The sequence below is a fragment of the Hipposideros armiger genome, unplaced genomic scaffold (genome assembly GCF_001890085.2).
Source record: "Hipposideros armiger isolate ML-2016 unplaced genomic scaffold, ASM189008v1 scaffold_40, whole genome shotgun sequence".
Taxonomy (NCBI): Eukaryota; Metazoa; Chordata; class Mammalia; order Chiroptera; family Hipposideridae; genus Hipposideros; species Hipposideros armiger.
The window spans coordinates 3247219-3259632 of record NW_017731390.1 but is presented as its reverse complement, the minus strand read 5'-3'; the positions used below and the strand labels follow the sequence as shown (position 1 = coordinate 3259632).

Genomic DNA, 12414 nt, shown 5'->3' with positions numbered 1-12414 from the left:
GCCCCCGCAGCCCCGGACCCTCTGGGCCGCCCCCCGCGCGAAGGGGGCTGGTCCTCGACGGCTGGGGGAAGGTGCCCGCCCGCCCCGGATGGGCATCGTGGAGCCGGGCTGCGGAGACATGCTGACGGGCACCGAGCCGATGCCGGCGAACGACGAGGGCCGGGCGCCTGGCGCCGACCCGCAGAACCGCTACTTCTACCCGGAGCCGGGAGCGCAGGACGCGGCCGAGCGTCGCGGGAGCGCCAATCTGGGGGCGCCGTATGCCGGGGGTGCCCTAGTGCCCGCCCCGCCTGGCCGATTCCTCGGAGCCTACGCCTACCCGCCCCGGCCCCAGGCCGCCGGCTTTCCCGGGCCGGGTGAGCCCTTCCCGCCGACGCCGGGCGCCGAGGGCTACCAGCCTGGGGACGGCTATGCGGCCCCGGACCCGCGCGCCGGGCTCTACCCGCGTGAGGACTATGCACCGCCAGCCGGGCTGGAGGTGTCCGGGAAGCTGAGAGTCGCGCTCAACAACCACCTGTTGTGGTCCAAGTTCAATCAGCACCAGACGGAGATGATCATCACCAAGCAGGGACGGTGAGTGAGACGCACGCTGCAGCGCCGGCCCGCCGGCCCGCCGGCCCGGAACTCGGACGGGTGCTCTCTCTCTCTCTCTCTCTTTTCTGTCTAGACGTTGCTAGTGTGTCTGTGTCCCTCACTGTTTTGGTTTAGGCTTTGGGGGGAGGGAGAGGAGCTGGTAGTGAGGACAGGAAAGTTCTGGGGGCTGTTTACTCCCGGGAGATTACACCAACAGGTAGAACTCAAAAGGGAGATGGATCAGAGTGGGCGCAATGAAAAGCTATCTTGATTTAGGGAAACGGGTGTCTATGGGTTCGTCCAAAATAGGCGTGCTCCCTGCTCTCTGCCTGAGTGGGGTTCACAGTGGACAGAGGGGGAGTGAATGTTGCCGGCCCGACAGGGCAGGACGCCTTTTAGCCTGTGTGTGTGGGGGGGAAATGGAGAGGAGGGCAGAGTGTTGCATGTGGGGGGACACTAACTCAGCCCTTGTCTTTGGAGCCCCATGGTACCCACCTCTCCCAGTCCCTTTGCTGCTGTTGTTCACAGGTCAGCTTTGGGAGGGGTGGTAAGACTGGGATTTGGTGACATGGAGACACAGTCGCCAAGTTTCCTTTCCGGTAGTACTTTGAGATCATATGTCGTGTGTGTGTGTGTGTGTGTGTGTGTGTGTGTGTGTTGGGGTGTGGTGAAGTGTGTGGGGGGCACATATCCCCTTCCAAGCTCAGGCTCCTGTGGGAGAGTTACAAATGCCTATGGGTCTGAGCAGGTGAAGCTGACTGTGAGTCTCAACTAGCATCCAGTCCCACACTCTTCGCACTTTGAGGCCTGTCCCCTGAAAGGCTGTCCACACCCGTCCAGATATTCACTGGTCCAGCCTGGAGAGCCCATGGTACCACTGCTCAGGGTCCCCTGGGCTCAGTACATGTGGGGCAGGGTTTGGGGCCAAGAGTGCTGCTTCCGGACAGAACCTCCTGCGTAGGGAAAGAAAGAGAAACCTGTAACTTGTGTGGTATTTGTTTAGTAAGCAACACTCTGAGCAGGCCCCACTTGTGTCTGGAGTGTGAGTGTGAGTGTGCACCCACCCTTCCCAGTAGGGGCCCAATATGGGCAGGTGACCAGCAAGGACCTGTGTATGGAGGGGCTGTGTCATCAGTGGACCAGGGAAGTGTTGAAGAGCGTATACCAAGTATGGGGCTTGGGGAGAAAAAGGGGAGAGGCCATACTGGGCCTGGGGGGTTGGCATTCAATCTGGATATTGCTGGAACATTCTTCCCTCTTGGTGATTTCTGTGGAGTGGCCTAGGATTGAGGGACTTGTCCACCAACCACAACTGGCTTCAAGTTGCTGAACTTGGACCCAGGAAATTTGGCACGACCTTCTGTGGCACAACTTTCATCTCCTAAGCCTTCTGATAATTCCTCTCTGCCCCCACCCCAACCCTAGCCCTTCTGGGTACACCCAGGCACAGCCCAGGCTTCTAGTGCCATTGGGTCTGAATCGGAGGAGACCCTGACGACCCTGTCCAATCCCCTTCCTACACAGACAGGGAAACGGGCCCAGAGACAGTAAGAGACTCTTCTGAGGTTACACAGAACATCCATCACTGGCAGAACTAGCACCAGAACCCAGATGGTATCTGCCTCACTTTCTTTCTCCGGCCTCCCATGACCAAGTTGTAAAAACAGCCACCCACACTGTCCGAAGGCCTTGATGCATTCAGAGTGCTTTCACTTCCATTATTTCATTGTGCGCTAGGTAGGCCAAGCAGTCTCCCCTTTTTACAGCTGAGAGCACTGAGGCGCAGGGATAGCTAGTGGCTCTACATTTGGTCACACAGAGACCTGAACTTGAGCCTCCACCCTGTCTTGTGATCAGGAAGCCTTCCTCCCTGGGGGCTGGCCGGAGTCTCCCCGCAGCCTGCGGCCAGGCCCCGGCCCTTTTAGTCTTGAGGGATGGGGTGGACAGGACATCAGCCAGAATTTTAGGGACCTGGTGGGAGCTGGGCCAGCTGTGGGTCTGCCCACAGGCTGTTTAGGGAGGTATCTCAGGGGATGCGTCTCTGGATGTAGGTCCCCATCTCTATCTACTCCTACAGCCTCCTTCTTTCCTTTATGTTCCTGCTGAATAATTTTCTCTTGACAAGTTTTGTCCCTTTTTTGGATCCATACACTTACTTTCTTTTATTATAAAAAACTCCAATATAGTTGACCCTTGAATAATGCCGGTTTGAACTGTGCGGATCCACTTATGTACCTATTTTTTTCAATAAATACTGTAAATGTATTTTCCTTATGATTTTCTTAACATTTTCTTATATCTATCTTACTTTATTGTAAGAATACAGTACATAATACATATAACATGCAAAATATGTGTTAATAGACTTTGTGTTGTCGATAAGGCTTCTGGTCAATAGAAGGCAATTAGTAGTTAACTTTTGGGGGGGGGTCAAAAGTCACACATGGATTTTTCAGTGCAGAGAGGGTCAGTGCTCCTAACTCCCATGCTGTTCAAAAAGTGAAAAAAATAATAATAACAGCCCTTCATCTACCTATACCCAGCTTCAACAGTTGTCAACACCCGTCCAATCTTGTTTCTTCTTTATCCTCACTCATTTCACTTCCACCTCTCTAGTCTGCAACCATATTAGTGATAGTATAAAGAATTAGTAAGTAGGGCGGCCAGTTGGCTCAGTTGGTTAGAGTGCAGTGCTCATAACACCAAGGTTGCCGGTTCAATTCCCACATGGGCCAGTGAGCTGCGTCCTCCACAACTAGATTGAAGACAACTATTTAATTTGGAGCTGATGGGTCCTGGAAAAACACACTGTTCTCCAATAAAATCTATATTAAAAAAAAGAATTAGTAAGTAAATCCTAGACATGATATTATTTTATCCTTACATATTTCTCTATTTTAAAAATAAACACAATACCATTTGCAAACCTGAAAAAAATTTCTAAATATCGTCAGATTTCCCTGACTGTTTCATAAGTGTGTGTGTGTGTGTGTGTGTGTGTGTGTGTGTGTGTGTTATAATCCTTATGCTTTTGATCTATCCTGAGGGACTGCTTCAGATACTACAGGCTCCCTGTTGGAAGGGGGCAGTGGCCCCTCACCATTTTCTTTGATGCCTCCCCTTGGATCTGGCCTCAGGGGCCCCATGGTGGAGTAGACGGGACAGAGAACACACAACCCCCAATTTAGCCCCATCAGCCCTGAATCACCCCATATCTGAGTTTGGGCTCTAGTGATCTGGGAAGTTGGCGGCCATTTTATTCCATTTCTGGCTTCTGAGAAGCAAGACTTGGGCTCAGAGAACAGCTCTCTTTCTGTCCTCCTGCTTTGGCGGGCTGGCCTGACCCGCTGTGGTTCCAGTGACCTGTCAGTCACCACCACATCACCCACGGCCGTCTTCCTTTTTGAAAAATCCTTCCAGCCCAGGCCCACCCACAGCCCCACAGCATTTACCCTTGGGCTGACTCACTTGCTCCCAGATCCTTCCTCTCCCACTCACTCTAGACCCATCCCTCAGTATGGACAAGCAACACAGTCACGCTCTCCTCCATGGGTAGCAATGGGGTGGGGAGCAGGTGGGTCCAGAGACTGATCCAGGAGGTTCAGATGGAGCTAGGAGGGGAAACTGAGGACAAAGTGATGGACTGGCTAACTGGAGACTTTGATGTTCAAGTTTGTGTGTTTGTGGAGATTAGTGGTGCCCGATAGTGCCTACCCTGGACTTGTGTTACGTTTCTGTACAGCACCGTATGTGTGTTATGAATGTGTTGGCAAGCGTATAATAGTTGACGGTAGACATTCTCAGTAGAGGAAGAGAGAGGCTGGTGTTTGTGGGTGTGTGGGTGTGCATTAATTGCTGGCAATCCCCACTTTTCTGGGTGTGATTAGTTGATTATTATAATTAAGATAACTTGGGGTAGGTCTGTTGTTAAGCAGCTCAGTTTGCATTTGTGTATGTATATGTGAAGTTAGGAGTTGATAAAACAATTTCAGTCCCTCACGATCCTCTATCACTGGCCTCACAGCCATCGTGGTTTTCCCTTCTCTACATGCCCAACTCCAAGAACTTTGTAGATCTTTCAAAAACATGTTTAGCTTTAAGGCTGCTTTAATTTGGGCTGACTGGCTTCATTTCTCTTGGAGCAGGTGAAAACAGCTTTGCTTTCAGTTTGGCTGTTTGCTAGTTGGCCTTCTGATTTCTATTAAGTGGGTCTAAGGTTGGTGGGGGTAGGAGACCCCTTTGATGGCCCAGTGCATTTTGCATTTTGGTAGGTGCAAGGCATGGCGGGAGAACCCTCCTAAAAGGTGGTACCAATTTACACACCCACTGGTCTTGTACAAGAGGATCCATTTTCCCACAGGCTCCCAGAGGACCCACAGACTCATCAGCCTTAGATATTACAAATTTCGAAACATTTTGCCAACATGACTGGCAAAAATTCTCTCCTTTCAATTTGTACTTAATTGGTGGTGAATTGGAGCATGTCAGAGGTGTTCAGTTTAAGGGAGGGATATGATGACCCTGCAAAATTATTTCAAGATTGGATGGTCCTTAGGGGCAGCAGAGGAATTTGGAGTCTTGGACGCTGTCCTCTGAGAGCAGAATGGTCAGTGGTCTTTTTTTTGGGGGGGGTGCTCAGTTTGGCACCAGCCCCATCTTCACTCTCTGTTTCTTCCCAGCAAAGTGTCATGTAAATCAGGGGCTATTTTGAGATTCCAGCTGGTGGTGATTCTAGACTTTTAGGGTGAAATTGAGACCTCTCTTCTCCTCTCCCTTTTGTCCATCCTCTTCCTGTATGTCCTCCATTTCCCTCTACTAGTGATAAGCAAGATGGAGGGACGGAGACCACAGCCTGTGCTCTGCGGTCATGAGACTCAGGCTCTACTCTTCCACCGAGGAGCTGTCACCAAACCTCTCCAAGTCTCGTTTTCTTCAAGTGTAAAATTGAAAATAACATTTTATACGTCAAAGGACTGGTTTAATGAACGGGCTGCTACATAAACACTCAAGGAACATGTTCCCCTGTCTTCCTTGGTTCCTACTAGTTTGGAGGGGAACTGGTGACAATATAGGAAACATGTGAGTAACCAGACCACTGTCATAGAATGCGTTGGTGGTAGGAATGGGTTGAAAATATTCTCCTACCCTCGATTGCTCAAGGCGTCATTTTTAAACTTCGATTTCTCAAGTCAACTGGCCTGCCAAGCCCCTGTGGCCCAGGGCCTGGAACTGGAACACTGGTTTCTTGCTCAGGGTCCTTCAGTCTAGCCTAGGTGGGATAAGGGTGGGACAAGAGAAAGGGTAAGCAGAGTTTCACGTCTTTCGCACTTCTTAACAGCTGTCAGAGGAAAGATGGACAAGAGTTATTATCTCCATTTACGGGTGAAGAAACTGAGGTTTGGTTTGGCAAATTTATCCAAGGTCATAGAGCCGGTAAGTCTCTTGTTCTCAGCCCAGCAGAATCTGGGGAAGACAGGAATGTGATAGCACCTTCCTGGGAGACATCCCCAAGGTTATTAAGGGTGTTTCTCTGGGACTTTCTGGGGACTAGGATCCACCCAATAGTGTTCTTAGGCCCCTGGAACTCTCCCTCCCTCAGGTTTCATGACTCGTGGACTAGTTAGTGCCTGTTCTTCCCATCCTACGGGACTTCTCATGGGAGATAGGGAAAAGTGTATGGAAATGAAAAGTAATTCTGATGAGGGTTGACTCTGCCATTCTGAAAACTCTGCTCTTCCTGCTTCGGTTAGAAGAGGAAGGCTATCCCATTGGAGATAGTGATGGAATTGGTGTGGGTAGAGGTGGTGGTTGTAGTGATGCTGGTGATTGGACTGGTGATAGTTGTCATGATGGTGGTGATGGGGGAGATGCTGGTTGTAGTGATGGTAGAGGGGATAACTGTAGTGAAGGTGACATGGAAATGATGGTTGTGGTGATGATGGTGGTGACAATGGAGGTGGTAGTTGTAGTGATGGTGGTGATGGGGTGGCAGTGGTGGTTGTAGGGATAGTGGAGGTGACGGTTGTAGGGATGGTGGTGATGGAGGTGGTGATGATGGAGGTGGTGGAGATGGTTGTGGTATTGGAGGGCTTCTTTCTCTGAATTGGCACAATACTGCAATATCCCAACCCCAACGTCCTCCACTTTCCCTGGAAACCAGGACTTTGAGCATGAGGACTGTACTTGATAGAGTTTCAGGTGGATGGGAAGTTCCACCTAAGACATTAGCTACTTCTCTGAAGGCCATAGTACAGATATCAGGCTCAGGCGGATGGGACAGGGAGACCCTCTGGATGGGTGCCTTGGGGCTAGGAGTGTGTTAGCATTGTGAGAGCCACAGTGGAGAGGGTGAATGGCAGACTCAAGTTGGACCAGGGCCTGGGGGACTGAGGCATGAGGACCTACTAGGTTCTGCCTGGGGGGGACTGGCCTGTGGCTTTGCTCCCCGCTAGAAAGCACACTAAGATTAGATACAATGGTGTGCAGCTAATGTCTAGCAACTGACCCTCTGAAAGAAAAGCATTTTATTTTATTTTTTTTATTTTTTTTATTTTTTTAAAGATTTTTTTTTTATTGGGGAATTGGGGGGATGGGAACAGTGCTGGGGAATTGGGGAAAGGGGAACAGACAAGTTGCTGTCGTTTTGTTCTTCAATCTAGTTGTGGAGGATGTTGCTTCACTGGCCCAAGTTGGCACCATCATTGTGCTCTTCCCGGGTGAGGCAGATCAGTCGCCGGCTTCTGGGCGGCCGCTCACTGCGGCTGCTGGCCGCTCACGCCGGCTGCTGGCCACACACGGCAGCCCATGGCAATCCACTGCCACAGGGACTGCAGCCCATGCCGTCGCCGGCGACTCATGGCAGCCCAGCTCCAGGTCGAGCTGCCGTTCAGCATCCTAGCTGTGGAGGGCAGTGTCACTGGCCCTCATATGTGGGATCCGAACCGGGGCCCTCTGGCATCCCAAGCGAGTTCTTAACCATCGCGCCACTCGGCCGGCCCGAAAAGCATTTTAAAAAGCCCTGATTGTAATGTTTGCTGATTTCCATGGTATAAATACTCCTATGATGGCTGATTTCAAGCTACCCACGTGATATCACTGAACGCAGAGTTGGGAAGAGTCATGCAGTAGTGCACACCATCTAGTATTTCCACACACAGGTACAATAGACGTAAATAACCTCAAGACCCGAGATAGCAAGAAAATGTAGTCAAAGAATTGGGACGTGATGTTCGAGTATTTATTGCCTTGGTTTATAATATGATGTATTTTATTGTAAGTTTACATAATTTAATTTTTAATTATGGCTGTTTAACAACTGGCTGGCAAACTTCCTGAACATTTCCAGCCAGCTCTCCCGAGGGGTGGAGGCCGGCTCCAGCACACCACGTGACCTTTGCACAAGGGGTCACTGTCGGAGGGATTGGGGGCTGATGGATATTGGTGGGTTTCTCTGTTCTCCCCAGGCGGATGTTCCCATTCTTGTCATTTACTGTGGCTGGGCTGGAGCCCGCCAGCCATTACCGGATGTTTGTGGACGTGGTCTTGGTGGACCAGCACCACTGGCGGTATCAAAGCGGCAAGTGGGTACAGTGTGGAAAAGCCGAGGGCAGCATGCCAGGTATGCGCCTCCTTGGGAGCTGTTGGTCCTCTTTTTCTCCAAGACTGGGCGCCCCCTGGTGGATCCAGGAGGAACCCCTAAGCCCCTGCCCTGGATACCGAGGATTTAAGTCCCCATCCCACCCCTCTGTCCTATCCCACTTCTCTTTTCTGTGCAGTTTGTCACCTCTTTTTTGCTCTGGCCTGTCTTCTGCTCTGTCCTCTGCCCACACCTCCCCTCGTCCTGCCCTGTCTGGTCCCCCTGCATCCTTTTTGGCATCCCCCTCAGAACAAAGAAGCCCCACATCACGGGGTTCCTGGTCCTGAAGGGCTGCATGCCAAAGAGGTTCACTGTTCACAGGAAATCGCCTGTACGTCCACCCAGATTCCCCCAACACTGGAGCCCACTGGATGCGCCAGGAAGTTTCATTTGGAAAACTAAAGCTCACGAATAACAAGGGGGCCTCCAACAATGCGACTCAGGTGGGACTCCTCCCTATGCGCTAGCCCCGCCTCCACTCCCTGAACCTGGTCCCGAGGACAGAGGAGGGTCCTGCAGGCTGATTCTGTTCTGTAGGAGTTACTTTTCTTCCTTTCTAACTCTGTTTTTTTCCACCCACCTTGGGAGGAATATGACGTGGGAGGAAGCTGAATCTCAGGGCAGACAGGGCATCACATTCCGGCAGACACAGGCCAAGCCAGTGTGGGGGGTTCCCCACTGAACCACCGGCTGCCATCACTCATGTCCCATGCTGGGCATAGAGTCAGAACCCAGTGGTTCCAGGGAATGGGTGCTCTAAAAAGCCCTGTTTGTGCTAATACCTTGGGCACAGTAGACATCTGGGGATAGGAAATGGGACAGGAGGGTAGAATTGGGGCCCCAAAGGGGCTGGGGACTGAAGTTGGAAGGCCTGGGAGAAGTTACATGATGGCAGGGCAAGGGAATGGACATGCTGACCTCAGGGTGGGGAGATCCTTCAACCCCACCCCCAAAACCTTCTTGCTGTCTCTCTCAGATGATTGTGCTCCAGTCCCTCCATAAGTACCAGCCCCGGCTGCACATCGTTGAGGTGAATGACGGAAAGCCAGAGGCAGCCTGCAATGCTTCCAACACGCATATCTTTACTTTCCAAGAAACCCAGTTTATTGCTGTGACCGCCTACCAGAATGCCGAGGTGGGAGCTGCCCCTGGGAACTCAGCCCCTGGGCCTGAGCCTGGGAGGGGGAGGAGGACTGGGAGAGTGCCGCCCCCCCCCCCCCGCCCCGTTTCCCTTGGGAGGGATTTGGGAGGTTTTCTAGCCTCAGATTCAGGACTCAGGCCACGCTGTTTCCCTTCTCTCTAGATCACTCAGCTGAAAATTGATAATAACCCTTTTGCCAAAGGATTCCGGGAGAACTTTGAATCGTAAGTTCCACTGGGTTTTAACTCACCTTTGCAGAGGCCTCCTTGTGGTTCCCCCTGAGACTGGGACTCCAGACATATGCTCAGCACTTTTCCCTCTCTGCCCCTGAGGATGAGAGAGGGTGGGGTGGGTGCTGGAGGGCGGGAGGGCCAGGGAAGGACGGTCGGGGAGGGTTGTGCAACAGGTGGGCTCATAGGTGACTGGCTCTGCTCCTGACCCCTGTCTTCCTACCTCCTATATTTTTTAGCCTATATGCATCTGTTGACACCAGTGTCCCCTCCCCACCTGGACCCAACTGTCAATTGCTTGGGGGAGACCACTACTCTTCTCTCCTACCCAACCAGTATCCTGTTCCCAGCCGTTTCTACCCCGACCTTCCTGGCCAGGCCAAGGATGTGGTTCCCCAGCCTTATTGGCTGGGAGCACCCCGGGACCACAGCTACGAGGCCGAGTTTCGAGCAGTCAGCATGAAGCCTGCATTCCTGCCCTCAGCCCCTGGGCCCACCATGTCCTACTACCGAGGCCAGGAGGTCCTGGCGCCTGGAACTGGCTGGCCTGTGGCCCCCCAGTACCCTCCCAAGATGGGCCCGGCCAGCTGGTTCCGCCCCATGCGGACTCTGCCCATGGAACCTGGCCCTGGCGCTTCAGAAGGGCGGGGACCAGAAGACCAGGGCTCCCCTTCAATGTGGACTGAGATCACCCCCATCCGACCAGAGTCCAGTGACTCAGGACTGGGCGAAGGAGACTCTAAGAGGAGGCGTGTGTCCCCTTATCCTTCCAGTGGCGACAGCTCCTCCCCTGCTGGAGCCCCTTCTCCTTTTGATAAGGAAACTGAAGGCCAGTTTTATAACTATTTTCCCAATTGAGTAGATGACACCGTGAAAGGAACAGAGACAGTATTATTAGGTTGGAGGACACCAGCTAACCTAGACAACAGACTCAGGACTGAGCAGTCCCCAGCTCCCTCTGTCCTTTGTAGTTGGTTGGGAAAGGGATTCTGGGGTCACTGGCTGCTTCCTGGCCAACAGCGAAACCTGAGAGGAGTGTCCCCTCCTCTACCTATGCCCTAACTACAGTCATTTACCTGGTGCTGCTTCTGGCTTTTCTTTTTTTTTTTTTTTTAAGTTTTTTGGAACAGGGTGACTATTTATTGTACAGAGAATGGTGTCTGGATATACTTCTTTTGTCTTCATCACTTTCTGAAAATAAACATGAAACTGTCGAATGTGCCCTGCTTTGGTGCCCTGGTGGATTACATGGGGACTCCACTGGGAATTGTAAGTGGAGGGCTCTTGGACAGAACCTGAAGTTCTGAAGAACCTGTACCTTCTAGAAACTCGAAGTGGCTCCATCCAGAGGATAAACTGAGTTAGAGCAAGAACACATGTCCTACCTTCAGCGCTTAGACTGATGGCAGATGCCACCTCGTAAGGCATCTTGGGACAGAGAACTACCCCTCTGCCTATGTGTGCAGCTTGACCTGTGGAGGAAGGATGTGAGGGCCAGGCCAGAGGACGGGGCTGGGAGAGGTGTGCAGGCTCCAAGGGGAAGGATGGCCTTCATTTCTCTTTGCATTTCTAGCAGCTTTGGTTCTCCATCTTCATCTTAGGATTGTTCAAGGAGTAAGTGTAAATTGGACCACATGAAATGCTGTTTTGTCGGTCAAGAACAGCCAAAGGGCCGGCCAAGTGGCTCAGTTGGTTAAGAGCTCCCTCAAGAGTGTGAGCTCTGAGCAACAGTGGTTCGAGTCCTAGCCCGAGCTGAGCTGCCAACAGGTGGCAGGATGGCTCAGCTAAAAAAAAAAAAAAAAAAGAACAGCCAAATATTGGCAATTTCATATGATTCAACCTAATTCGTGTGAAGGGTTTCAAACAGTGCCTGATAAACAATAAGCAGTGTGTAAACTATTAGTGTTATTATTCTCTAGCTCTGTTTCTCTCTATATACACAGCTGAATTGTGTTTGATACATGCTGCTTTTAAAGAATCTAAGCAATGCAGAAAAGTACAAAAACAGCAATAAATTATCTCACCTTACCACCCATCAATAATCACTATTAATATTATATGGTTAGATAGACAGAAATACTTTTATAAAATTAGAATCATACTGAAAATGCTTTTTCTTAACACTCAGCACAATTGAATTTTGATTAACAGAATTTGTAACAACAACAAAAACAAATTTATCAAAGAAACCAACAAAATCCCCCAAACTCTCAGGTGAATGAAGAGAATTGACGAACTCAAGACCAATTTTTCCTCATGATAACAAATGTTTCCTGAAAGAGCACTCTAAGGTTAAGAAAGGAGCTTATATATATAGAGTTTGCTATGTTTGCCTCAGCCCCGTCCAGGGCATTCCCCATTCTAAGGGGAATGTCCTTATGGGCTTTGAGGTGTTCTGCCAATTCTGTTTGGAGCCTGGAAAACTTGACTTCTGTCACTATTGACATTTCTTCCTTTATTGGTCTCTGCCCAGAGGCCATTTTCATCACCATCTAATCAGAAGAAGAAAAAGATAAGGAGACATATTTGGTTGTATCCTCTTTCAGATTTGAGAGCTCAGGATTTGAAAATGACATCAGGAGTTCCACCATCCTGTACTCTGTGGGCACAAATCATTCTCCCTGCCCCACTCTGGCCGTCACGCTCTGGAGTTAACTTATTAAATTGGACCTATTTCCTTTCTTGGGGAACCGTTAATGATAATTACAATACTCTCCTCCCCCACTGTTTTTAAATGGATTTTGTTCACTTCATTAGATATGAGTTAAAGGCAGTTGTAAAAAAAATAAATAAATAAAGGCAGTTGTGATCAAGTCATACTCTCCACCATCTTT

The 12414-nt window shown here is 50.6% G+C and overlaps 1 protein-coding gene across 1 annotated transcript; it reads left to right on the top strand.

Moving 5' to 3' along the window:
* The first annotated feature begins 40 nt into the window (after positions 1–40).
* On the top strand, positions 41–11223 carry TBX21 (T-box transcription factor 21). The gene is made up of 6 exons (XM_019638587.1): positions 41–573; positions 8037–8191; positions 8531–8652; positions 9186–9344; positions 9513–9574; positions 9820–11223. Exons 1-6 carry the CDS (start codon positions 89–91, stop codon positions 10436–10438), a joined length of 1602 nt encoding a protein of 533 aa, XP_019494132.1. The 5' UTR covers positions 41–88; the 3' UTR covers positions 10439–11223.
* Positions 11224–12414: the final 1191 nt, after the last annotated feature.